Source organism: Moschus berezovskii, chromosome 20 (assembly GCF_049115385.1).
Source record: "Moschus berezovskii isolate FMDL1 chromosome 20, NW_MosBer_1.0, whole genome shotgun sequence".
Taxonomy (NCBI): Eukaryota; Metazoa; Chordata; class Mammalia; order Artiodactyla; family Moschidae; genus Moschus; species Moschus berezovskii.
The window spans coordinates 20494583-20520712 of record NC_142479.1 but is presented as its reverse complement, the minus strand read 5'-3'; the positions used below and the strand labels follow the sequence as shown (position 1 = coordinate 20520712).

Below are 26130 nucleotides of genomic sequence, written 5' to 3'. Positions count from 1 at the left end.
CAAATGCCAGAAAATGGCAAGTTTCTTTACCTGTACCATGGCATTCAAACCATCTAACAACTTGTGTGGTAGGCACTGGTGTCACCCCCATTTTATAGATGAGGAAACTGAGCCCCAGAGAGGTTTCATAACTTCCCTAAGACCACAGAGCTCGAACCTGAACCCAGGCCATTGTGACTCCAGAGCCAATAAACGCCATCCCCTGCTGTGTCCTGTCATCCCCTAACGAGAAAAACCTCTGGGACTATAGCTCAGGGAGCGGATAGTGGCCTGTGAAGTTGTTGGGGTGGGGAGCATTGTTTGAAGTCAGGGACAGAAGCAGAGCTGAGGCTATAATGAGGGAGGCGTAAGTGGATAGTCTGGGTGAAATCTTCGTAGGCCTTGTAGCCCAGGATGGGTCATGATGCCCAGGGCTAAATGATTTTCCTTTGACATTTTTTTTAATATTCCAAGAAGGTTTTGCAAAAAAAATTGTTCAGTTTCTATTAGGCAGAATAGTTCTACCTATTTTTCAGAAGGGAAAACTTAGCCCATCAGAGACAGCATCCCTCTGTAAGCCGGGCAGGGATATCCTGGCTGCATCCTTCTCCCCCTCCCCGGTATCGTGGGTGGAGGAGGACAGAGGTCATGCAGCCGAGTGATAGGAGCCCCGGTGGGGGACGAAGCGACCTCCGCACTAGACCAAGGCTCCGGAAGCCACACTCACACCCCGTGACTTTGGACGAGCTACTGCCCTTTCCTGAAGTTCAAGGGCCTGACCTGGAAAGGAAGGCTTTGCTGGGCTGGGGGTGGATCCAGGGAAGAGAGCCTGTGAGTTGTGGAGTCAGACAGAGGCCGTGTTCTCCCCCCTGCCCCTCAGCCATCTAACTCCTGATTCTTGAGGTGTCTTTGGCTCACTGCTTACCCTCTCTGGGCTCCATTTGCCTCATCTGTGAAATGGGAACACTCATCCCCGTCTCAGCACTCTGGTGAGGGTTGAATGAGATGCTGTGTTGGGGGCTCTTAGCACGGGCCCAGGTATGAACCAGACGTGTCAGCAGACGTCGCAGCCAGGCTGCACAGCAGGCCTCTGAAGTCAGCTCTGATGGTGAACACCGAGACCAGGGTTAAGGCTGCTCCCAGAGGCTGGTGTTCAGAAGAGGCAGGCCCCACCTCTGAACACTGGTCGCTTTGCTCTGGGCTGGCCCTGCTAGGCCCAGATGGCCCAGATTCCCACCCCTGCCCCCAGGGTCTCATGCAGTCTCTCCTTCTGGGACGTGCGTTTCTAGTATTTAGGAGCCATCTGAAGCGGACAGGTACTGAACTGTGTGATACAGAGACAAGGACCCTGCTACTCTGACCTCTGACCTCCCAAGGAGGTCAGAGTCTGGGGGCAGGTATAGACATAGGACAGGGTACAGGGAAGGCAGCCTAGAGGACCTGAGGTCCAAGCTGTAATCTGCTGAAGCAGAGTACAGGAGGGCATTCCAGGCAAAGGCAACAGCACACACAAAGAAAAGCCTGGAGCCAGGAGACGGGGCCCATCCGAGTGAACTCCAGGAAGTGTGAAAAGGCCCGATGAGACTGAGAGGCCGGCCTCCAAGGAGCTCTGACCTTATCCTGCACCCAGGGGTTCAAGCAGGAGGGTGGCGGGATCATGTTAGTGTTTTAAGCATCTCCTTCTGGCTGCTGGGGGTAATCAGAGTTGAGTTGGGGGGGGTGGGCGTAGTGGGGCAGGAATGGCCTGGCTCCTTTCTGCCACCTCCAGGCACTGGACTGCCTTTGAGACCAAAGGTGGAGCAGAGTTTGGGAGCTGCTGGGATGCAGAGAGGCAGGGAGCCTGCCTGGAATGCTGGGATCCCTGGGCCCAGGTTTCACCAGGATGATCTATTTCTGGGCCTCCTTGCCTTTACCAGAAATCTTGCTTGGAAGGCTTGTCACTGAAATCCTTCTGGGCTCTGATATTCTTTGGGTAAGCCTGGGGGTCTGAGTCTGTTGGCACTTGGTTCTAGTTCTGGGTGCAGAGGCAGAAACTCTGGGCCAGAAGAGCCTTACCAGCCTTCTCTCTCCTTTCCTTCCCCCAGCTTGTCCTTGCCTCTTTCTCCTGAATGAAAGGCTAGCTCTGAAGCCCCAGCACCCCTCCTCACAGGCCACCTGCTGTTCTTCTGTTGAAATTACAGCCTTGGAAGTTTTCATTTGCCCTCAGCTCATTTCTGACATTCCTTTCCGACCACAATGGAGTTGCCTGGGCCGCCTGTGCTCAGGGCCCCCCTGGCTCTCCCAGCTGTGAGCTGACCTCATCTCAGCCCGAGCCAGGGTAGGGGGCTCGGCCCGCCCCCTCCTCCAGGACCGTGGGCCCAGCATCCAGGGACCCTCAGCCTCCAGTTCCTTGCCCTCTTCCCCACTTGGGTGCTCAGTAACAAATGTCTCCGTGGGCCAGCTGCAACTCTGGGGCGCTCTCCAGGGCTTTCCTGGGTGACTCTGGGTGTGGTTGATTTGGGGTGGGCACCCGTGTCCCAGTGAGAACCCTGAAACTACAGGAAGGGTGGTGAGGCTGGAGGCGATTTCTCCAGGGTGCCAGAGTGGGGGTGGGGGTGGGGGGTGGGGGATGGTCTAGCCCTTGGAGCAAATTAAGTTGCCAGCTCTGTCGGGAGGCGGAGGAGTGATGGAGCAGGAAATGTGCCCGGGATTCGGAGTCCCCCCCAGCCCCTCTGGAACATTCCTGCGTCTGTACAGTGAGAGGGGCCCGGGGTTCCCTGGCTGCCGTCTGGAGCTGCACTCCCACCACGCACTTAGCAGCTTGTTATCCTGTCTGCTGCCACCCCCGCCCTTCCCCCTGGGCCGCCAGGCCACCCGCCCAAAATAGAAAAGGAAAGGAAGTTATTTCCATCGTCAGTGGCAGCCCGGAAAAGCTCCCCTCCAGTGAGTGGGCGGGCGGGATTCCTGGAGCTGGAGACCAAATCAAAGCCGGCCCCGTGAGAGCGGCCCCCACCGCCCCCGGCCCTCGCCTGCCTTCTCTGTGTGTCATTTTCCTGATTCAGCAGAACACGTGTTCTGCGGTTGCCACGCTGCAGGCCGCCAGGGAGCTGTGGGGAGCTCCTGGCCCGGCCCCAGGCCGCTCTCGACCGGGACGGCAGGGCAGGAGGCCGGGGGGTCAGGGCGGGCACGTGCCCACAGCCCCCTTCCCATCCCCCCTCCTGCTGTGGACTCTGCCTGCGGCCAGGAGAGCAGCCCCTGCTGGTCCCACCCTCCACGTGCCTTTCCAGCTTGCTGTTCAAGGCAGCCTCATGAGGGGCTCCCACACTCCTGGGCAGGGCGGCAGGGGTTTGCAAATGAGGGGACAGCCCCACAGGGGACACGGTCTCCCCCGGGCCACCCACCAGGTCTGGAGCCTGGGTCTGCTGACCCTCTAGGGATGCTGGTGTGCCCATGTCACCTGATCCCAGCAAACCGACACGGGAGGCTGCTCTGCCTGTCTGTTCACTGGGAGCACACCTGTCACTCAGCACCCAGGAGCTCGTGTTATCCTGGATGCTAGAGACAGAAGGCTGAAGGGCTGTGACCCCTGCATCCGTGTCCAGATCCACAACACCTAACATGAGCTCCGCAAACGCAGACCTCTCTAGGCCCAGAGACCTTTTGTTTGTTTGGCCAAGACACAGGTGGCATCTCACCTCCCTGTCTAGGGACTGAATCCGCACCCCTTGCATCAGAAGGTGAAGTCGTGGCCCCTGGACTGCCGGGGAAGCCCCGAGGCCCAGAGACCTTGCAGACACTGGGTGGCTGGAAGCAGTGAGTGTCTGGCGCAGTAGGCGTCCAGGCCCAGAGGCGAGGGGTCAGCCCAGGCCTGGCTGCGAGGGGAGCTAGAGGGCTGGGCCTCTGTGCTGGAGGCAGCCGGAAGCTTGGGCACATGGGTGCCATTCTGAGCAGTATCCTGGTGTGATGGGCCGGGACACCTGTGTGTGGGCCTGACTGTTCCCTCCTCATCCTCACCTGTCGCCCTCCAGCATCGACGTGCTGGGCTCCGTGCCCCCTCCCAGTCAGAGGCGCTACCGGAACTGGAACCCCCCACTGTTGGGCAACCTCCCCGAAGACTTTCTCCGCATCCTGCCCCAGCAGCTGGACAGCATACAGGTAACAGGGGTCCCCCCCACCCCCAGGCTGTGCAGCGTCTCTGTGTTTGCGCCAGTCACTGACCCTCCCTGACGCTTAAGCCCAGGCTAAGCTGCCCTGGGGTGGTAGCGAAAGAAGGCTGAACCAAAAGCTTCCTTCCCCATCAGGGCCTGTAAGATTTCCCCTTCCATTCAGGAAGGGGACCGCCCTAAGGATGCTCTCTGGAGACTGGCATCACCTTAGGCTCGCAGGAGGGGGGCAGGGGCAGGGGTGGGGGGTCATTCAGTGGCAGAAAGGCAGAGCACCTTCCTTCCTTCCTTCCTTCCCTGGGGAAAGGGCCAGGGTGCTGGCTCTTGCAAGCAGTCTCCTCTGAGATGGCCAGGACAAGGAAAGTATGAGTATGAGCTATTTGAAGATCACTCTTCAGGACTATTCAGGTTTTGACGAAGGGAACGCTGGTGGGAGGGTCCAAGGTGCCAAGCTGGGGAGGTGGGGAGTAGTTCTTAAGCTCCTGATGCTCCTCAGCACAGAGGGCTCTGGTCTGTTAAGTCGAGTCTTGGCTAGCAGCGCGATCTGGGTGGAGGAGGTCCTGGCCACAGGGCATGGCTGCAGCATCCCGGGAAGGACGTGTGCACCCCGGTGCGCCGGGTGCTGGCACAGCGCACGCCTTTGTGAGCAGTCGGTCCGCGTGCTTGCTCCCCTCCTCAGGCCGCCTCCAGGGGCTCCAAGCTCTCGAGCACAGAGGGAAGCCTGCCCCCCGCGGCGGGGCCTGAGCCCCGGGACCAGGAGAGCCGCTGGAAGCAGTACCTGGAGGACGAGAGGATTGCGCTTTTCCTGCAGAACGAAGAGTTCATGAAGGAACTGCAGCGCAACCGCGACTTCCTGCTCGCGCTGGAGAGAGGTGGTGCCCTGGGTGGGGGTGCTGCAGCCGCGCGCGCGCGCGCGCGGGCTAAGGCGGCCATGTTGGCTTTAGCCTGCGGCTCTGAGCTGGAGGTCTGAGTTGTCCTGGTGAAAGTGTGAAAGTGTTAGTCACTCAGTCACGTCCGGCTCTTTGCGACCGCATGGACTGTAGCCCACCAGGCTCCTCTGTCCATGGGATTCTCCAGGCAAGAATACTGGAGTGGGTTCCCATGCCCTCCTCCAGTGGACCCAACCCAGGGATCGAACCCGCGTGTCTTATGTCTCCTGCACTGGCAGGCAGGTTCTTTACCACTAGAGCCATCTGGGAAGCAGAGTTCTGCTCACAGGAACCTAAGTCACCAGGACTTAGGGGAGAGAGGGCCGCCCTCTGAGCTCTGCCCCTGCTTGCCCCTCCCCCGCACTTCTGCTCTGTGCCAGGCACTGGCTTCTGCCCTGTGTGACTGGAGCTCCAGCAGTAGAGGGGCTGGGTAGGTGGGTGCCAGGGTGCATGCCTCCCTGAACAGAGGACATTAGAGCAGGGCCTCTGGAGGGTTTGAGGGTGTCAGGGTTGTCTCTGGGCCAAGGATCCAACTCCCCCGAGCCTGGCTGCCTTCCCCTTTAGAGTGGGAAGGTTTGGGGTGGGGTACAGCGAGGGGCCTGTGGGAGAGGGGTGTTGTGTTTACATGTGTGTGACTGGCAGTGTGTTGTGGTCAGGAGCATGGTGTGCAGGGGAAAGTCTGGCCTGAGACAGAGGAGCCAGAGGCTGGTCCAAGCTCTGCGGTAAAGATGCTGGGAGTCTCCAGGCCTTTTCTTTTAGATGAAGGGCTGGATGACCCAGTTTCTCAGGGGCCTCTCAATTTTGACATTCTGACATTCTAGGCAGCTGTCAGGGCGGTGCTCTCTGGTTCTTTGAGAGCCCATAGGTGTCACGTGTGTGTGTGTGAGTGATTCTCAGGGTTTGGCCTCCAACCAACTCTCAGCTCAGGTGGCCCCGGGTGGGAACTAGCTCACCTGACCAGACTGTGGGCCTTTTCCAGATCGACTGAAATACGAGTCCCAGAAATCTACATCCAGCAGTGTGGCCGTGGGAAATGACTTTGACTTTCCCTCTCCTGTCCCAGGTAACCTTGCCTTCCCGAGAGAGAGAGGCCTGGAGGGTGTAGGGGGCTCACAGCCCAGGGGTGTCTGCATATTTGGAGTTTGGAGAGAGGGTGGGGAACAGGCTGCAGCGGACGGTTCTGCCCTATCATCATACGTCCTGAGGGGTGAGCCCTGGTTCCTGCCAACCCAGCGGCTGCTGGAGCCCTCACCCAGGGCCGGCCTGCAGACCGGCTCTGCTCCTTAGAGGCACTTGGAGCCTGGGCAAGAAGGGGACACAGCACGCCACATAATGTCCCATGGGCACCAGGGGTGGCAAGGGGCTCAGAGACCCAGGCACTACCCCGGGGGAGCTTATGGCCTTGTGGGGAGTGCAGGAGATGCCTCCAAGAAACAGGAAGCCTGAACCAGCAAAGCTGAGGACACACTTGTTAATTATAGCCAGCACACGCTGGGGGACAGGGAGGATCCATCTGGGGAAGGTTCATTCATTCATTTGGTAGTTGGGGAATATCTCCCCCCAGGCCAGCCCCTGCCTTAGTATTGGAGGAAGAGAATTTTGAAAGTTTCATATACAAGACAGTGAGAAGCAGGAATTGCCCAAGTGGCTGACAGAGGGCTGGGGTGGACGGCAGGCTACTGGGCTGCACAGATGGGGGTTGAACTGGGGACCCCTTGAGAGCCCCAGTTCCACTCTCGACATCTGGATTCTGTGTGTGTAAGTGTAGTGGCCCTGGTCAGCCAGTGCCCGCCACGCGCACACGGGCCTCCTGCCTCAGAGGAAGAATGTGCAGCTTTTGCCCCAAACAGATCTTGCGTTGAGTGGTGGAGTGGGGGAGGGGGGCAGCAGGAGGGGGGACTCGGTTGATCCCAGCCTGGAGAGAGAAGATCCTGTGGAGCTGATTCATAAGCAACAGGCTGGGCGCTTAGGCCCCACCAGATGTGCCGCGGGGGGGTTAACGGCAGCCGCGTGTCCCTGATCCCGAATTAACCATCGACACCGGGACGGCTGAGATGGATCAGAATGACTCACGGGGCCTTAGTGGACAAGGTGACTCAGGATTAGCGTGGGGGCCTTGGGGGGGCAGTGAGGGACCCAGGTGGGTGCTGAGTGATCCGGGAGACTCCGGCCGGCCGGCTGGGTTCTGACTTAGGGACTCGCCCCGTTCTTGTTCCTGCTTGTGGTCTAACGAATCAGAAACTCCTTGTCTGGGGGAGTCGTGGAGAGGTGGACCCTGGCCGGGGGAGAAGGGCATCCCCATGGCGGGTGCCCGCTGTGTGCCCTGAGTCTCCTTCCACTGCCGTGTTAATTCTCACGCCGCATCAGGAAGCAGGCTAGCCGGCCACGTGCAGGTGAACTTTAAACAGCCTGTAAGGGTGCAGGGGAAGCCCCGGTGCCTAGCATCTGGTAGCTTCCATGGTGTGAACACTCCAATCACAGCTGATTTCAAGCTCCCAAAGAGCCTTCACGGGACTCAAAGTGGTCAGAGGCGCAGACAGTTGGGAGCCGGCCCTCCACACATGGTTTTTACAGAAAAGGGGAAAATGAGACTTGGATGAGGAAGGAAGCAAATGCTCATTGAAGCCTAGTGTGACTCTCTGCCTGAAGCTCCCTCCGGGTTAGGGAGCCCTTCCTCACCTGGAAGGGTGGGGCTGAGCCCCTGTGCTGGGGAGGCAGTCCTGACCCACTGCCTTGGGCCTCGACCAGGGCACTGTCCCTCTCCAGGTGGCCCTCAGAGATGTCTTCCCCCTTCTAGGAAACAGCGATGCCAACCCCGCTGTGTCTGAAGATGCCTTATTCAGGGACAAGTTGAAACACATGGGAAAATGTGAGTCCGGCCCACGCCCCCTCCCCAGCTCTTCCCAGACAGGCCTGTGGCTTCCTGGGAGGGGAGGGAGCCACCTGGTATTATTAATGCCCGCTGATTCTTGGTGAACCAAAGTGACATTTTAATCGCTGACTGGCTCCCTCCGTTTCCCTGCCTCACTTCCCTGTGCAGCTGAGTCTGGACACAAATTAAGTTTTAAATCCTCTTGAGCCAGCTGTCTGCAGAAAAATAATATTGGACTGGGACCACCCCCCGACCCCACCCCACCCCACTTTAGAGTTCACATTCTCTGTGCTTTGAGGCGACTACTTGGCCGGGGCCAACCGAGTGGGGAGGCTGAGCTCGGTCCACTTTCTGTGGGTGGGAGGCCTGCCAGGTCAGTGGCCTCTTCCCGTGGAGTCCTGCCAGCCCGGGCACGCCTTCCCATCCCTCTCTGTCCCCACAGACACACAGCCACACGTGAACAAGGCTGCCATGCCCTCAGGCCCTATTTCAGAGAGAGTCTCGGATTAGTCATGGACGTCCCAGAGCCAGCTCTGGAGGTGGATGGGGGGAGACGGGGAGGTGGCCGGAGAGAAAGCCCAGATGCATGGCTGGCTGTCCCAGCGGGGCCAGGAGGAACACCTGGATCTCCGCTGCGGGTGGCAGGCCCTGCTCGTGTGCTCGGTGGCCTGAGCTACCCCTGCAGTAGCTCCCCCACCAGCCTGCCCCGGTCCTGGGCGCTTCCGGCTCACAGGTCTCTTTGTCCCCAGCCACCCGGAGGAAGCTGTTTGAGCTGGCCAGGGCCTTCTCGGAGAAGACCAAGATGAGGAAGTCAAAGAGGAAACACTTGCTGAAGCATCAGTCGTATCCTTGTCCCTCCTGGCGCTGGGTGGTGGCCCCGGTGGACGTGGAGGGCACTGAAACCCTGCTCTGTGCTCCCTCGGGCCGCGCCCTCCCTGGGAGTGGGACAGACCCTCCCTGGCCCCCTGCTGTCTCCATGGGGAGCCTTATCTCTGGGTGCCATTTCCTGATACCCCCACCCCCGGTGTGGGGAGCAGGCCAGTGTCAACCCGCTGTGGGCTCAGAAGTTGTCCTACCACTTTTTAACTTCCTCGTCATCTTGGGAGAAAACTTGGTTCTTCCATTGAAATCAGCAAACCTTTCCCTGATTTCTTAAGTTGAATTGCTCCACAGACCTTCCTACCGCCTCATTTCTCAGGTGTTGGCCCTGCCTTCTCACTCTTAGTCCCTTCAGTAAAAATACGGCCTTCCACAATTTTACCGATTCCCACCCATGCTCATCAGACAGGGCCCAGGATATTAGATGCTAAGCAGCCAAGTGAAGTGAAGAAGTGCAGTCGCTCAGTCGTGTGTGACTCTTTGTGACCTCATGGACTGTAGCCCGCCAGGCTCCTCCGTCCATGGGATCTCCCAGGCAAGAATGCTGGAGTGGGTAGCCATTCCTTTTTCCAGGGATCTTCCCAACCCAGGGCTCAAACCCAGGTCTCCTGCATTGCAGGCTGATTCTTTACCAGTTGAGCCAACAGGGAAGCCCAAGAATACTGGAGTGGGTTGCCACTTCCTTTTCCAGGGCATCTTCCCAACCCAGGGGTTGAACCCAGGTCTCCTGCATTGCAGGCAGACTCCTTACCCTCTGAGCCACCAGAGCAGCCAAATGAGAACAGAAAGAAAGTTGTCCCCAGAGATGGGAGCTGGGTGAGAGAGTGAGGGCCTGGCTACTCAGTTGACCCCTAGAAAAGGAGCCTGTGGGAAGTACTGGGGCGTTGGCAGGGGATAAGGCTGTTGTGAGGGAGGCCTCCTGAGCTCTGGCTGAGGTAGAAGACCAGGGTCAGGGAATGGGGAGGCCTGGGAGCCCCGAGGCAGTGCCCACCGACCCCGGGGACAGTTTTCCTGAACGGCCCGGCAGGCTAGGGGCTGCGGCGTCAACGGCCAACCTCCTGGATGACGTGGAGGGCCATGCTTGTGGTAAGAAGGAGAGGGCAGGGAGGCTGGAGCTTTGAGTTGCCATGATGGGCAGTCCTCCAAGAGTAGGGCCTGGGTGTTTCACAGGTGAACCCAGCCTGTCAGGGTGGGGACTCCCAACTATGGGACACATATCAGGTTTGGTGGGCAGGTGACCCAAAGAAATCGGTCCCCCCAACTTGGTCCCACTTTATTGCCTGTGCCAGAGCCTTTGACTGTGTGGATCACAACAAACTGGAAAATTCTGAAAGAGATGGGAATACCAGACCACCTGACCTGCCTCCTGAGAAACTTCTTTGCAGGTCAAGAAGCAACAGTTAGAGCTGGACATGGAACAACAGACTGGTTCCAAATTGGGAAAGGAGTACATCAAGGCTGTATATTGTCACCTTGCTTATTTAACTTATATGCAGAGTACATCATGAGGAACGCTGGGCTGAATGAAGCACAAACTGGAATCAAGATTGCCGGAAGAAATATCAATAACCTCAGATATGCAGATGACACCACCCTGATGGCAGAAAGCAAAGAGGAAATAAAAAGCCTCTTGATGAAAGTGAAAGAGGAGAATGAAAAAGTTGGCTTAAAGCTCAATGTTCAGAAAACTAAGATCATGACATCTGGTCCCATCACTTCATGGCAAATAAATGGGGAAACAGTGGAAACAGTGACAGACTATATTTTTGGGCTCCAAAATCACTGCAGATGCTGATTGCAGCCATGAAATTAAAAGACACTAGCTCCTTGGAAGAAAAGCTATGACCAACCTAGACAGCTTATTAAAAAGCAGAGACATTACTTTACCAACAAAAGTCCGTCTAGTGAAAGCTATGTTTTTTCCAGTAGTCATGTATGGATGTGAGAGTTGGACTGTGACAAAAGAATTGATGCTTTTGAACCATGGTGCTGGAGAAGACTCTTGAGAGTCCCTTGGACTGCAAGGAGATCCAGCCAGTCCATCCTAAAGGAGATCAGTCCTGGGTGTTCATTGGAAGGACTGGTGCTAAAGCTGAAACTCCGATACTTTGGCCACCTCATGTGAAAAACTGACTCACTGGAAAAGACTCTGATGCTGGGAAAGAGTGAGGGCAGGAGGAGAAGGGGACGACAGAGAATGAGATGGCTGGATGGCATCACCAACTCAATGGACTTGAGTTTGAGTAAATTCGGGAGTTGGCGATGGACAGGGAGGCCTGGCGTGCTGCAGTCCATGGGGTTGCAGAGTCGAACATGACTGAGCGGCTGAACTGAACCTGGTCCACATTGCCTGTCCTTCCCTTTCACTTCTGAAAGGGGCCCAGCCACATCTCCACCTAGATCTTTGCCTGGAGCACACAGAGCCGGGTGATGCTTCTGGGGAGTATTCTCTTGGGTGTGGGGGGACAGACAAGCCCAGCTGCATGGAAAGATCGTGCCTTGAGAACCGTGCTCTGGGCAGTTTCGGTGTCGGGCCCAGAGGCCTTTCTGCCACCATTCAGTCCCTCCCAATGGCGTGTGGGCCACGAGACCCTGCCTCAGACGCCCTTGGGCCCACAGCTGAGCTCTGGCTCTGGTGCCTCAGAGCAGGAGGGCCCTTTGGCGGTCAGGATACATCCTCAACAAGGGCTAGAAGGGCCTTGGAGGTCATCAGGACAGTCCCGCGTCCTCCATCTCATTTTATGGATTAGGAAACCGAGGGAAGAACTTGAGCTCTCCGAGCTCAGAGACTGAGGCAGAGCGGCAGGCAGGGGTCCTGACCCCACGTCTCCAGCCTCTCCTCCGCCCCCAGGGGTCAGCGTGTGCTTCAGCCACTGCGGTGGAGAGAGCAGAGTCAGCTGTCTTCCCCAGCCTGGGCGATGTGCCTGAGCGAGGCTGTGCAGTGGGGAGGCTGAGGGCCTTTCCTCTGCTTTTCAGATGAAGACTTCCGGGGGAGGCGACAGGAGGTGCCCGCGGTGGAGGAAGTGCTCAAGGAAGGGCAGTAGGAGGTAAGCCCCGGGGCCCCTCTCCCCAGGACTGCCGGCTGCGTGCCCTGGCCGTCTCCCCAGGGTGGGGGCGGCAGGCTCAGGCACCTAGGTGGTGCAGGGCCCAGGCTCTTCCCCGAGGTGTTGTGACGGGAGCTCGTGGAGCTTTGCATCTTCTCCATTATTTATTCATTAGACAAAAGATAATCACACCTGCCTGTGCCAGATGCTAGGAGCAGGAAAAGACAAACCAGCTTTGACCTTGAATAGTTGACAACACGGTTGACAGTAAAGTCCAGGACTCACAGAGCTCACTAAGAACAGTGTGAGGAAAGCCATGATGGCTTCACCCCGGCCGGATCCACACTGCCTCTCCTCTTGCCGGCTTGGGCTTCAGTGGTGGAGGCGATGAGGCGATGGCCCCTCTCAAGGCAGCTCTGTCTCTAGCCAGAGCACTGGACCTGCAGGCTGGTTTTGCTTCTCTTTTCCTGTGCATCCCAGGACCAGGGGATGCCGACACCTCCCCCAAGACCATACCCAGAGGAGGAACACCTCCCCCAGGACCACCCCCACAGGAGGACGAGGGGGTGCCGACACCTCCCCCAAGACCATCCCCGGGGAGGGACAGGGGATGCTGACACCTCCCCTAGCACTATCCCTGGGGGAGGACAGGGGATGCTGACACCTCCCCCAGGACCACCCCCACAGGAGGACCAGGGGATGCCGACACCTCCCCCAACACCATCCCCAGAGGAGTAATAGGGGGTGCCGACACCTCCCCCAGGACCACCCCCAGGGAGGGACGGGATGCTGACACCTCCCCTAGCACTATCCCTGGGGGAGGACAGGGGATGCCGACGCCTCCCTCAGGACCAGCCCCAGGGAGGGACAGGGGATGCCGACACCTCCACCAGGGCCATCCCTGGGGAGGGACAGGGGATGCCTACGCCTCCACCAGGGCCATCCCTGGGGAGGGACAGGGGATGCCGACACCTCCCCCAGAACCAGCCCCAGGGAGGGACAGGGGATGCCTACGCCTCCACCAGGGCCATCCCTGGGGAGGGACAGGGGATGCCGACACCTCCCCCAGGACCAGCCCCAGGGAGGGACAGGGGATGCCGACGCCTCCCCCAGGACCATTCCCAGGGCAGATAGGGGATGCTGACGCCTCCTCCAGGACCATTCCCAGGGCAGACAGGGGATGCTGATGCCTCCTCCAGGACCATTCCCAGGGCAGACAGGGGATGCTGACGCCTCCTCCAGGGCTCCAGGACCCGGTCCCTCCTCCCGCCTCTCCCCCTGTCACAAGGCTGCCTGCCCACCCTGCCCCGGTTGCTGTGCTGGGGCAGAGTGTGGGGGACGCAGCCAGGGACAGTACTGGGCCCTCTGTCCTCAGCCTGGGCCTCTGGCCTTCACGTCCAGTTGACTCGCCACTGCACCCTCCATCAGGCCCCTTCACCCCCACTGTGCTCTGAGGCGTTCCTCACCCATGTGGCTGCAGCCGCCTGTCCCTGTCATCTGGAATGCTGGGAAAAAATACAAAACCAAACCCAGCCAGGGGAAGGACCCCCTCCCACACAACGTTACTGCCACGTCCTTCCCGCTGGCCCAGAGCCACCCCCCGTCAGGAGCTTGCTCATCACTTATTTCTCTCCTGAGCGGTCCACCTTTTCCCTTTCTAGCTCCGTCCTCAAGCCTACATCCCCCTGCTTCCCACCTTAAAAGCCAGGAGTCCTCTATATTCTTTGAGCCACCCAACCTGCAGAGAAGCCGCACCCTCCTTCGCTGTGCTGGGTTGGCTGCCCCCCACCCCCAGGCTGACTCACGGCCACCTGCCTGCTCGGGGCCTTTGGCCGATCCACCCCTGGGCTGTCTTCTGCGCGCTGTGCCTGTTGTCTCCCGCGGCAATCCCGGGCCCCCTTTCTCTCTGCTGTTGCTTCTCTGTGTGCCTTTGGGCCCCCAGCGCTCCGGGCAGCTCTGCCCTTGACCCCCCTCAAAGTCTCCTTATGCCCCACTCTCCCAGCCGTGCCCCCAGCCTCTTTGATGGCGACACTCGTGTGCGGTTGGCTCCAGAGCCTGACTCCATGTTGGTTCTCCGGATCTGTCCCACAGCCCCCGCTGTGCCCACCTCGGTCTTCCTGGCCCTGGCTGTCCGCTCACTGAAGCCAGACAGTCCCCTCCTCCCGACGTCCCCCTTCGCTTCTCTCCTTTATCCCTCTCACCAGCCTACAGACTCCCGTCACCTGGCTCACCGCTGTGGGCTCTTCCCTGCCCCTGCTCTCTCAGCCATCACCAGGACGCCTCTTGAGTCCCGTCTCTCCCTCGCTCTCTGAGTGGGTCTTCCGCGTGAAGGCTCCTTGGTTTGGTGTGGGGGTCCCACCAAGTTCCGGCCCCATTTTGCTTTTCTGCCCCTACAAGCGCCCTGGGTGTAGTTCCGTGTAGTTCTGCTGAGTTCCTGCTGCTTCTGGTCACAGAAGAGGTCAGGCATCCGGCACAGTTCTCAGCTCTCTACAGACAGAAACTTCACATCCACCAAGCGTTCCAGAAACCCACTCCACCTCTAGCGGCCGGAGGCCCCCCTGGTTTGCACGTTGATGTTCCTAGGACCTTGCGTTGGTGTGGTGTGACCCCAGCCCAAGTTCCGAGGCTGACACAGAGTCCCTGGGGGAAGGAGAGGGCCCCTGTCTTTAGCAGCTTCTGCCCCAGACTTTCTCCAGGAACTCGTGATAAGGGAAGCCCACAGGGCTCCGGTGAAAAAGACCTCTCCCATCCCTCTCTCCTTGCAGATACCAGCAGTTCCTCCTTGCCGGGGACGATCCGACCGGCGGAGGCACTCCAGCTGCCGTCGGACAGATGGTGCTTGTGTTCTGAGGCCCGGTGATTCTCTGGCCACAGTCCAGCCCAGCCACTGCCACTTTCCAAGGGACTCAGAACTTCCGAGTTGCCCGCTGTGATTGCAGGAAGGGAGGAGGGTGGAGGCAGCAGCAAACCACAGCGCCTCATGTAACCAGACTGTTCTAAGGGGAATGGATGGAAATGAAGGAGCTAATCCCTCCTCTGTTAAAAAGAAAAAGAAAGAAACCCAACAAAACAGAAAGCAGGCAAGGTGGTAATACCCAGAAGGGGAGGATGGTCCTACCAGAGTCTTCTTGGTCGGAGGGTGGAGCCCCTGCTTCCCTCCTGTCCTGCAGGAGAGACCACAGACACAGCCTGACCCCCACTCTCATCCCAGCTCCCTCTGGGCACCTTGGGCCCTTCATCCCCGTGGCCTCCTGCCTTTCGGCCTCCCCAAGGGGCGCTGGCCCGGGCCCTCCGCTGCACAGAGCCCTAGGCGGTCCCTGGAGCCCTGTCTAAGGGATGACGGGCCCTGCAGAGCCGTGCGTGCTGCCTGCTCTGCATGGCCTCCTTGCTGCCTCCGTTGGGGGCTAGCAAGGGTCCTCAGGGGGGTCGGGAGACAGGCCACCCTGGAGCTGGAGGATTCTAGCTGGGGGTTGGGGGGTGGGTGATGGTCTTCAGTCTGGCAGAAGACAAAAAGCTGGTTCAGGATGGGATCCTGCAGCCCCTGTCCAGCGGCGCTGAGCCCCCATCTGGACTAGAAGTTCTGCTGCCTCCAGGTGGGCAGTGATCAGTACCTTGGTAACCCCGGGAAGGTGTGGGACTTGGGGGCATGAAGAAGAGGCTGCCAGCCGGCCTGCAGCCCCAGGCCCCAAGGGCGTGCTGGGTGCCCCTTGCCAAGAGCGACAAGGTGAATGGCCAGGGGGAGAACAAGGGACTTACAGACCCGAGCCAGCACCAGCCACTGTCAGCGGGAGGGGCGGGGGGCGGTCAGCCCCGCCTCTGTGGCCCCCCCGCCCGGAGATGGGGGTGCGCTGACCTGGGGGAAGCCTGGGTGGGAAAGAGGCTCCAGCTGGAGCGGGGAGCCCGCCCAGCAGCACAGTGTTGGGGCATTGAGAGGAGACGGCAGGCCCGCTGGGGCTGGGTGACCACAAGTCACCCTGAGATAGAAGTCCTGGCGCTCCCCCTGCAGTGCCCGGGGGGACCCTGGCTGCCTCCCCGCCCTGCAGAAGTGTGGTTGCCCTTCGGCTCCCCACCGATCCCCCACAGCCCCTGCACAGTAGACGGGGAGCCCCAGTCCTCGTGTGACTTTGTTGGTTCTGTCTCTTCCCCTCCGTGTGGGTTTTCTCCTGGAGCTGTTTCGTAGGAATTGGTGTAATAAAGACTTGGTGTTCTCTTGGTGCTCTGACTGGACAGCACCTGGGCTGACCCTCCTCTTCTCCCTGCACCCTCGGGTCCCCTGCGCCCCGGGGCCGCTGGCCTGGCACACCCGCAGCTCCCCCAGGCCCGGGGCGCAGCCTCTCAGGCCCGGTGACACCTGTGTGGCACCACAGCCTCACCCGCCTGCTGGGCAGCCCGCTTTCCTGTCTGCCTGGGAAGGTAAACTGCTTGCCGACAGTCTGCTGCAGAAGCTCCAGCCGATCACCTACCTAAATAAACAGACAGCTGCCAGAGTATCGGCCACCTGGGGCTGCGGGAATGTGCAGTCTCAGACTTCAAAGGGCACGCAGAGATCTTCCAGTCCAAATCTCTCTGGCTTTCTCCTTACTGCCTTCTGGGCCAGGGAGCTCACTGCCCAAGGAGGGAGCTGGTGCCCTTTTCAGACAAAGCGGTTGTCAAGGTTAAAAAGTTCTTCCTGGTATTGAGCAGTGGGCCTCCCTGTGGCTTCAACCACACACATCTTGATTCTGGGCTCCGAGTCACCCAGGCCAAGTCTTCCCCAATGCCATGTTGGAGTTCAGTGGCCTTTCTCCTGGATAAACAATGCAGCTCCCTCCTACCTCCCCTAAGAGAAGATTCTGCTCAGACCCCTGCCCTGCCCCCAGCCCAGGTAGATGAAAGTGATCTCCGAGATGGACATACCCGCTGATGCCCCAGACAGACCTGGAGTTTCTGTTTGTGTGCTCAGCTGTGTCCTACGCTGTGATTCCGCGGGCTGTAGCCCACCAGGCTCCTCTGTTCATGGAATTTTCCAGGCAAGAGTACTGGAGCAGGTTGCCATTTCCTACTCCCAGGAATCTTCCTGACCCAGAGGTCAAATCCTCGTCTCTTGCACCTCCTGCATTGGCAGAGGGATTCTTGACCACTGTGCCACCTGGGAAGCCGAACCTGGACCTCAGCAAACCAAGAGGAAACTAAAAGACACTTGCTCCTTGGAAGGAAAGTTATGACAAATCTAGCATGTTAAAAAGCAGAGACATCACTTTGCTGACAAAGGCAAAGAAAGCTTACCAGGCCCTGCAGGAGTGCAGAAGAGGAGGCCCCTGTTCCATGAGTTCCTCCTGGCTGAACAGTATATAGAGCACCCAGGAAGGAGTCGGGCTGGGCCGGGTGACTGCCCCAGCCATCGACCTTTCCATTCTGCTCATCTGTGGGTTCTGGGCTCTTGGTGTCCACAAGGTGATACCTGCAGATTTATCTTCTGCAAAAATGAGCCCGACACTCTGGACCTTGGTCCAACCAGAGCCCCTCCCACTTTATATGCTTTGCTGTTCTTGGGGCTCAGTCCCAGCTTGAGAGGAGCTGATGCGGCTAGAGAGTGCTATGCCCAGAAGAACTAGGCTGTTCATGACCGCAGCAGGGGTCTCAGCCTCCCTCTAGGCTCATGTGTTTATTTCTGGCTGCACTGGGTCTTCGCTGCTGTGCAGGGTTTTCTCTCGTTTCTGTGAGCGGGAGCTGCTCTCCACTCGTGGTGCATGGGCTTCTCGTTGCAGTGGCTTCTCTTACTGCAGAGCGTGAGCTCTAGGGTGCACGGGCCCCCGTGGTTGTGGCACGTCGGGCTCAGGAGTTGCGGCTCCCAGGCTCTAGAGCGCAGGCTCAGTAGAGTGGCACCCGGCCTTAGTTGCTCCAAGGCATGTGGGATCTCAGACCGGGGATTGAATCCATGCCTCCTGCATTGGCAGGCGGATTCTTTGCCACTGAGCTGCCGGGGAATCCCCTCTCTAGTGTCCTGAGGCACCTGCTAGAGGGCTGAGGTCGCAGGAAACACAGGAGAACTTGGTTTGAAGAAGACAATGATGATGCTGCGAGCTGCTTATCAGAGCTTACTGTGTGTCAGTCACTTTTCTGGGGTGCTTTGTTTACATTGTTTTATCACGCAACCATGCCATGAAGTCAGTATTAATACTCCCATTTCCCAGATTAGGGAACAGGAGCACAGAGATGATCAGGTCCTTATTCAGTACGTGGTACTACCCGAATTTGAACCCAGGCAGCTTCCCTGGTGGCCCAGCTGGTAAAGAATCTGCCCGCAATGCAGGAGACCTGGGTTCGATCCCTGGGTTGGGAAGGTCCCCTGGAGAAGGGAACAGCTACCCACTCCAGTATTCTGGCCTGGAGAATTCCATGGACTGTACAGTCCATGGGGTCACAAAGAGTCAGACACGACTGAGTGAATTTCACTTTCACTTTCAGCTGAACGCCAAGCTGGCGCCTGAACACTAGGCGATACACTCGGGTAGGGGAACAGGTGGTTAGACTTAGAACCCTTGGATGAATGCAGTTTGTACAGCACAGAAAGGTCCACCTGCTTCAAAGCATTTGCAACAGCATGCCCGAAAGTCAGCTGTTAGCATCCTTTGTCTGGTTTTAGTAACAAAAACAGTCTCTTAGCATTTCCATCAAATGGCAGATGTGCTGCTGACGGAGAAGCATTGCCACTCTTTTGCCCATCATCACAGCCTTAGACTGATAGTCCTTGAACTAGCTGGCTGGGCCAGCTGGAGGAAGGTTTGGAAGTTTCTGGAGTTGGTGGGGAGGTGGGGTGTTGAGGGGGCTGTGTGGGTCTACTGCCACCTGGTGGTGGTCTCTCAGAAGTGCAGTTGCTGGCCACTGCAAGGCCAGACGGCCGCGTTCCCAGAAGACCTGAGCACGTTTTTTCCTCAAGCCAAACAGACAGAGGACGTTTACTCTGTTCACATGGTCTTACGTTTGGTAAAAATTGCAATGATAGTTTTGTACTTTTTTTTTTTTCTTAAAAGGGCCACTAAGATTATATAAGCTTCAGGCCCCACAAAACCAGCATCTACCCTGTCATTTCAATAGAGTCACAATTTTTTTTTTTTTTAATCAGGCCAGGAGAATTATTCCAGGGACTCTGCAGGAAGGACTGGTGGAGCTTAATACAAACTCAGCACGAGCCTGCCTTGCTCTGACCTTGCTGTTCAAAGTGTGGTCTATGGATACGGTGACCAACTGTTTGGTTTTCCAGGACTGAGTGGCTTCCTCTGATGTAAAATTTCAGTGCTAAACCAGGGAAGTCTGGGGCAAACTTGGACAAGTTTATGATTCTATCTGCAGACCAGCAGCCTTGGTGTCAGCCTGGAAGTCTGTTAGAAATGCAGAGTTTCAGGCGTCACTCCAGACCTACTGAGTCAGAATCTGCATTTTCCAAGAATTCTAGGAGATTTAGGGGCACATTAAAGATGGAGAACTCTGCCTTCCCCAAGAAAAGAAGGGCCCATACCAGCCCCAAAATGTGTACTTTCAAGGGTCTCATCTTCTGCTGAGAAAACCCCATAGCATGATTCCAACTGCCCTTTAATTTTGATAACCAGAGGTCAGGACTGCTAAGTCACTTCAGTCGTGTCTGACTCTGTGTGACCCCATAGACGCCAGCCCGCCAGGCTAGGCTCCCCTGTCCCTGGGATTCTCCAGGCAAGAACACTGGAGTGGGTTGCCATTTCCTTCTCCAATGTGTGAAAGTGAAGTTGCTCAGTCATGTCTGACTTGTAGCGACCCCATGGACTGCAGCCTTCTAGGCTCCTCTGTCCATGGGATTTTCTAGGCAAGAGTACTGGAGTGGCTTGCCATTGCCTTCTCCGGAGGTCAGGACTAACTGGCTCCTATTTCCTTGGCTACCACAGGAGCCACGGTGATACCGTGAGACCTCCCAGGGCAGGTGGGCATAGAGTGCTTCTCTCTCCTTTGCCTAAACTGGATTCTTCTTGGGGTTAAGGCTGCTGTTTGCTGACACATTGACTGGGCAGCCATTGAATTCTTCTTGGGGATGAGGCTGCTGTTTGCTGAAGCATTGAACGGGCAGCCGTATGAAAATGCCTTCAAAACTGTTAGGTGTGCTCCGTGGTGGCTCAGATGGTAAAGAATCTGCCTGCATTGCAGGAGACCCAGGGTTGGGGAGACCCCCGGAGGAGGGCATGGCAACCCACTCTAGTATTCTTGCCTGGAGAATCCCATGGACAGAGGAACCTGATGGGCTACAGTCCATGCAGTCGCAGAGTCAGATGCAACTTAGCAACTAACACACACGATTGACTAAGTTGTGATTTATTGCTCTTAGGCATGGAATGGTCAGAAATCATTATCATCATTACTCCTATTTGTTGAGCAATTACTATATACCAGGCACAGTTTTAAGCACTTTGCAGGTATTAACCCTCTGATGCCTTACAACAAGGCTATGTAATGGGTGCTGTGATGTTGCCCATTTCACAGATGACAACGCTGAGGCCCAGAGGTTTGTAAAGGGATCTGTCAGTGAAGCACAGAGGCCAGCCAGGACTGGAAGTGACCCGGGGCGTGATGGGGTGGAGAACTGCTTCCACTGAACCACAGCTTTCTTCCCATGGGTGCACCCAGGGAAGGCCTCCAGCGGGGAGCGCTGAGATCACTGCATCCTCATTTGCCCTATCTTGGTTTTATTTCTCAGTGCTGTTCAATAAGAAAATTCTTTCTAAGAGTCAGCTCTAGGCCCAGCACCGGGCTGGGTGTCAGGAGGCAGAGATAAGAGTCCTGGTTGCTGCTTCAAAGAGGCCCAGACTCAGACAAGCAGACAGTGTTACAACACCAGGCCAGCCATATGGGAGCGATAAGCTGAGGGAGTGACAGGCCCCGGGGACACATCTGTCCAGTCCAGTGGAGTGTGTGCTGGGGCTGACACACCCTCCGGCTGACTGCGAGAGGAAGTGGAGGCGTGGGCCTCGAATCGGGGAGGGTCTGGGCCCGGAGGTGAGAGGGGGCCCTCCTGCCGCTTCCTTGAGGACCCCCCACCTCCGTGCGCCTCATCTTCCCGGGCCTTGTCCTGTGGACTGAATGTATGTTCTTGCATACCTCCTCTCTCAAAGATACAGCTAACTGCTCCCTGACCCTGGCCCCCCACCAAAGCGGCAGTATTCAGGATTTCATCGACTTGCCAAAGCTTTTCTGCCATTGGAGATGCCATTGGAGATGCTCTTGTTCTTTCTGTCAGAGACGTTCCTGGGCACTAATTACAAAAATGTGGGCAGAGTGTAGGGAAGTCACCAGGGTGGCCTGGCCCCTATAGCTGGTACAGATGGGCACAGCCGGCCGTGTCGAGGCCTAAAAGGAAGGGAGGGGACAAAGCCTGGGGAGAGCTGGGCGTGAAGAGGCTGCCCTGCGGACTTTATGGTCCCGACCTGTACAGGGAGGGGCGATGGCGGGGGTGGGGAGCAACTTCGACCTCCTTCTTCTCTGTCCCAGGCCAATGCCACCCATTGGTGATACCAGCTGGAACCCCACTGGGAACAGAGGGCAAGGGGCTGGAGGATGCAGTCCTAGAAGTCAGCCTCCAGGGGCACAGAGCAGGGTGAAGAAGGGCACAGAGAGGGTGTGACCCTGGGTGGGAAAATGGAAATATTCGGCACAAGGCCTTATTGCTCAGTGTTGTGGGCTGAATGGCGTTCCTCCAGAATTCATCCTGGAGGTCCCAGTACCTCAGGACGTGACTGTGTTTGGAGACAGCATCTTTAAAGAGGCATTTAAGTTAAAATGAAGTCATTAGTTTGGGCCAGAATGCAGTATGCTGGCGTCATAGCAGAGGACACAGAATCACACAAAGGGAAGACCGTGTGAAGCGCGGGAGATGGCAGCTGTCTACAAACCCGGGAACTCCAAACTCCGCAGAAACTAACCCTGCCAACGCTTTGACTTCCAGCCTCCAGAACCATGAGACAACAGATTTCTGTTGTGCAAGCCATTTGTCCTGTTGTCTTTTGTTGTGGCAGGCCGAGCCGGTCAACAGTGTCAATAAATTAGTCAGCGTATGACATCAATTATGGGTTTGCCTCTCTGTCTTCCTCTCTGGACAGCCAGTTTCTCTAGGACTCAGCACTGGGTCAGTTGGTGCTGAAATGTTTCTGGGACAAATGGATCATTTAACAAGAGAGGAAAACATTAAGGTGATCTGTGAAACAGCATCAAAAGGCCGAAGCCTCAGGTGGCAATCAGTGGATTATAGGACACGACAGCCAGAGCAATGCTGTAATGGCCGCTAGACTTGCTTGTTGCTCGCCAGCCCCACTGTGTGCCAGGCACTGTGACTCCTGCTTGACAGGAATGATCGCGTTTAATCTGGCAACAGGCCACTCAGAGGGCTGGCAGATGTCAGCTGGGGAAACAGAGTCTTGAAAAGTTACCTAAGTCTCCAAGATGCCAGGATTAGTGGGCACATCTACAGTGTGATACAGTGGGCCAAAATGGGGCTGAGTGGTCTCATGGAAGGAATACGGCCTTTTGACTGGAGGGCACGGCGACCCACTCCAGTCCTCTTGACTGGAGAATCCCGTGGGCAGAGGAGCCTGGCGGGTTATGGTCCATGGGGGCACAAAGAGTCAGACACAGCTGAAGTGACTGAGCATGCACGCAAGCATGGCCTTTTGGAGAGTTTCCGTTCCGTTCCGTCGCTCAGTCGTGTCCGACTCTTTGCGACCCCACGGACTGTAGCCTACCAGACTTCTCTGTCCATGGGATTCTCCAGGCAAGAATACTGGAGTGGGTTACCGTTTCCTTCTCCAGGGGATCTTCCCGACCCAGGGATCGAACCCGGGTCTCCCGCATTGGAGGCAGATGCTTTAACCTCTGAGCCACCGGAGAGTTTACAAGCTCTATTCTCTTATCTGTAGGACTGTCAGGACATGACCTATGGCCTCAGGGAGTTGAACAATGGGAGGAGATAATCCAGGTCTCTGGAGTGGTGCCTGGCATAGGTGCATCAGCTTTTTGCAGGCTTGAGAGGCCTGGATAAGGAGACAGAAACCCCTGACTGTCCCTTCTGCTTGTCCCTAGCTTCTTTCTGCGTGAAGAGCGAATGCTCCCTGGAGGGCACACTTCCCCTTGCAGGCTCAGAGGGTTCCCAGTCCATCTTGCTGCCACGTCTCCACGGTTCCCTATCCTGTGTGCGTGCGTGCTAAGTCGCTTCAGTCGTGTCCGACTCTTTGTGACGCCATGGACCGTAGCCCACCAGGCTCCTCTGTCAGTGGGATTCTCCAGGCAGGAACACTGGACTGAGTTGCCATTTTCTCCTCCAGGGGATCTTTCTGACCCAGAGATCAGCTTGAATCTGAATCTCTTATGTCTCCTGCATTGGCAAGTGGCTTCTTTCCACCTGGGAAACCCACCCTTACTCTACCCATTAATATTCTGTTCTCAGTCACAGAAACATGAAATAGGATGCTGGAGGGGAAACTTTAAAGGCTCAGAAGAGGAAGGGACTTCCCTAAGAAGATCTCGAGAGAAAACTGCCCCCTTGCAATCCCTCCCCCATAGATGGTTTGGGTCTTTGGCTCCTCTCCCTGAACTTGGAATGAGCCCTTCTCATTCTTTAGCAGCAGTAACTGGGTAACGGCGGTGGCCCACGGGGCAGGCCTGAGTGGGAGAAGGGAAGTGTGTCTGTGGTCGGGGTTGGCAGCTGGCTCTGACTTGGACAGAATTAGAAACTTGTTTTGAAGCCTGGAAAGCCTATATTTAGCTGGGAGCGTGTTTGCTCTTCCTAGAGCAAGGTCTTACAGACCTGCCTAGGACTTCACGCTCGGCCCAGCGGCCAGATCTGTGCTCTCTCTTCCCTGTTCCAGAGGGTCCCGAGGCAGCCGTGAAACCCACCTCTCAGCCCCTGGCCTCAGATCAGCCTGTCCCCGGCCCCTGGGGCCTCTTTGGCCTGTCTTCCTCAGCCCACCAGTCTCCAGCCAGAGGCATGGGTAAGGGGCATTGTGGAGTCCCAGAAAGTGCCCAGGCGGGGCTGGAGGCCCAGCTCTGTCTGTTACTTATCAGACAAGTTACTTAACCTCCTGTGGCCTCACACTCTCAGCTATAATGAGGATAAGGACAGCCGCTTGTGGATAGGTGTGTGGATTCAGTGAGATAACGCAAAGACACAGTAACAGCTTATGAGACAATCCCCTCCTCCCCCTCACCAGCCTCGCAGAAGAGGACTCTGGGATGGCTTGACACTCTTTCTTGCTGACAAAGATAATGGACTCTTGAGAGAGAGCTTATATGTACATGATTCAAAATATTTCCTTGGATTTGTTGATGTTCAGTTGACTAAGTCATGTCTGACTATTTGCGACCTCATGGACTGCAGCACGCCAGTCTTCCCTGTCCCTCACTATCTCCCGGAGTTTGCCTAAGTTCATGTTTACTGAATCGGTGATGTTATCCAACCATCTCATCCTCTGCGGCCCTCTTCTCCTTTTGCCTTCAATCTTTCCCCACATCAGAGTCTTTCCCAAGAGATTTTCCCTTAGATTCAAAAGTTCAGAAATGAATACAGGGGTTTCCCTGGTGGCTCAGTGGTAAAGAATCCACTGCCAATGCAGGGGAAACAGGTTTGATCCCTGGCCTGGGAAGATCCCACGTGTGTGGGAGCAACTAAGCCCGCGTGCCACAGCTGCTGAGCCTGTGCTCTGGAGCCAGGGAGCTGCACCGACTGAAGCCTGAACGCCCTGGAGGCTCTGCTCCACAGCAAGAGAAGCCACAGATGCGAAGCCCACACAACACTAGAGTAGCCCCCACTCAGCTGCAACCAGAGGAAAGCCCACACACCAGGGAAGACCCAGCACAGCCTTCCCCCACCTCCCCGGAAGACCTCTGTCTTTAAAAAAACAACAACAATGAATATAGACTCTTCACAGGTCAAACTCTGAGGGATACAGAAAGAAAAAAAAGCCTCCCTTCCCCTCCTGCAGTTTCACTGGAGATCATCAGCTTTCACAGCTCCTGGGTGCCTTTCCACATAGTTTCTATCTGCATACAAACGCAAACACTGGAAAACGTTTTCCCTTTAGCAGGTTAAAGACGCTTGTCTGCAAGTCCCTTTTTCACTTTACGGTAAGTCATGGGCATTCATCTATGGCAATACATGTGGATCTAGCTCGTTGGTTTTAATAGCTGCATAAAACTCCATAGATTATATGAAGCATAGTTTTCCAGCCATTTCTCATAGGAGGGTGCATTACAAACAATGCGGCAGCAATGGTCCTTGCACAAATATCCTTGTGAAATTGTGCTTTAATTTCTACAGGATACTTTATGCAAAGTATGTTTATTGGGCTAAAAGGTTATCCTGAGAGGGTATTTTCCCCAGATTTTTTAGTTTCCTTCTCGGAATTTGTTTGTTCCGGACACTTTCACTTTTCAAACTCCAAGGAGCAGCTAGCTAGCGACGCCTCCCGGGGAGAAAACACTAGCTGCCTGCAGGGAGCGGATGCAGGTGGCGCTTCAGGGCCAAAGGGTTTAGCGGGGAGCGCTTAAGGGCAGGAGACGCAGGAGGGAGGCTTGGGCTCCAGAGTGACCCTGGTCAGGTGACGTCCCTGCTCGGGGCTCGGTTTCCTTCTGCGCTGACTGTGATATCGTGGTCCCGGCGCGGGTGGGACACGAATTCCAGACATGAGACAGAATGAAAGAAGAATAAAGCTCATTAGAGTGGGCGATGCTGTTAGGACAGCGGGCCAGTTCAAGGGAGGACCGGCCTTCAGTGGGGGCCCTCAGTCCACTTCTACAGCCAGCGTACAAGGCGTGCTTTAGGGTCTCGCGGGTCATTTGCTGATTGGATGAGGCTCCTATTCGGGGCGGGGGAAGAGTAGGGCAAACGCCTCCTCCCTCCGGGGTACGAGGGGAGACAGGTTATACCGTTCCATTAACAGTTACACCGCGGGGGAGGGAAGGACGATAAGGCGCTGGTTTTTCCGTTCCTGCGCTCCAAGACCCTCCTTGGTTACCCGCGCTTCCGTCCTTGGGTCACCACACGTGACTCCAACCAAAACGAGGCGCAGACTGAGCCTAGAGCTGGTGACCTCTGATCTCTGCCTTATGAATTTCTTGTTGGCTCCCCCAGGACCTCGGCTACTCCCTCCCCATCCTCTTCCCTGGCTCCTTCAAGAGCAGAGGTGGCCAGAAGGGGTAAAGCGACAATTAACCCCTCCCCTGGATCGGTCATGTACTGCTCTTGCCCGGCTTTGGCTCTCTCCCGCCCTGGCGGCTCGGCTATCGAGTGCTCC

At 56.8% G+C, this 26130-nt stretch overlaps 1 protein-coding gene across 3 annotated transcripts in view; it reads left to right on the top strand.

Annotated features, from left to right (window-relative positions):
• CUEDC1 (CUE domain containing 1) overlaps positions 1-16060 on the top strand; it is an 88392-nt gene extending 72332 nt beyond the window's left edge. For all 3 annotated transcript variants that reach the window (XM_055399190.2, XM_055399205.2, XM_055399199.2), the window contains exons 4-11: positions 3987-4113; positions 4801-4993; positions 6030-6113; positions 7848-7919; positions 8672-8765; positions 9829-9887; positions 11778-11848; positions 14611-16060. In XM_055399190.2, the coding sequence (XP_055255165.2) occupies positions 3987-4113; positions 4801-4993; positions 6030-6113; positions 7848-7919; positions 8672-8765; positions 9829-9887; positions 11778-11845 (697 nt within the window). In that variant the 3' untranslated portion in view covers positions 11846-11848; positions 14611-16060. The remainder of the gene's footprint in view (positions 1-3986; positions 4114-4800; positions 4994-6029; positions 6114-7847; positions 7920-8671; positions 8766-9828; positions 9888-11777; positions 11849-14610) is intronic.
• The last annotated feature ends 10070 nt before the right edge of the window (positions 16061-26130 follow it).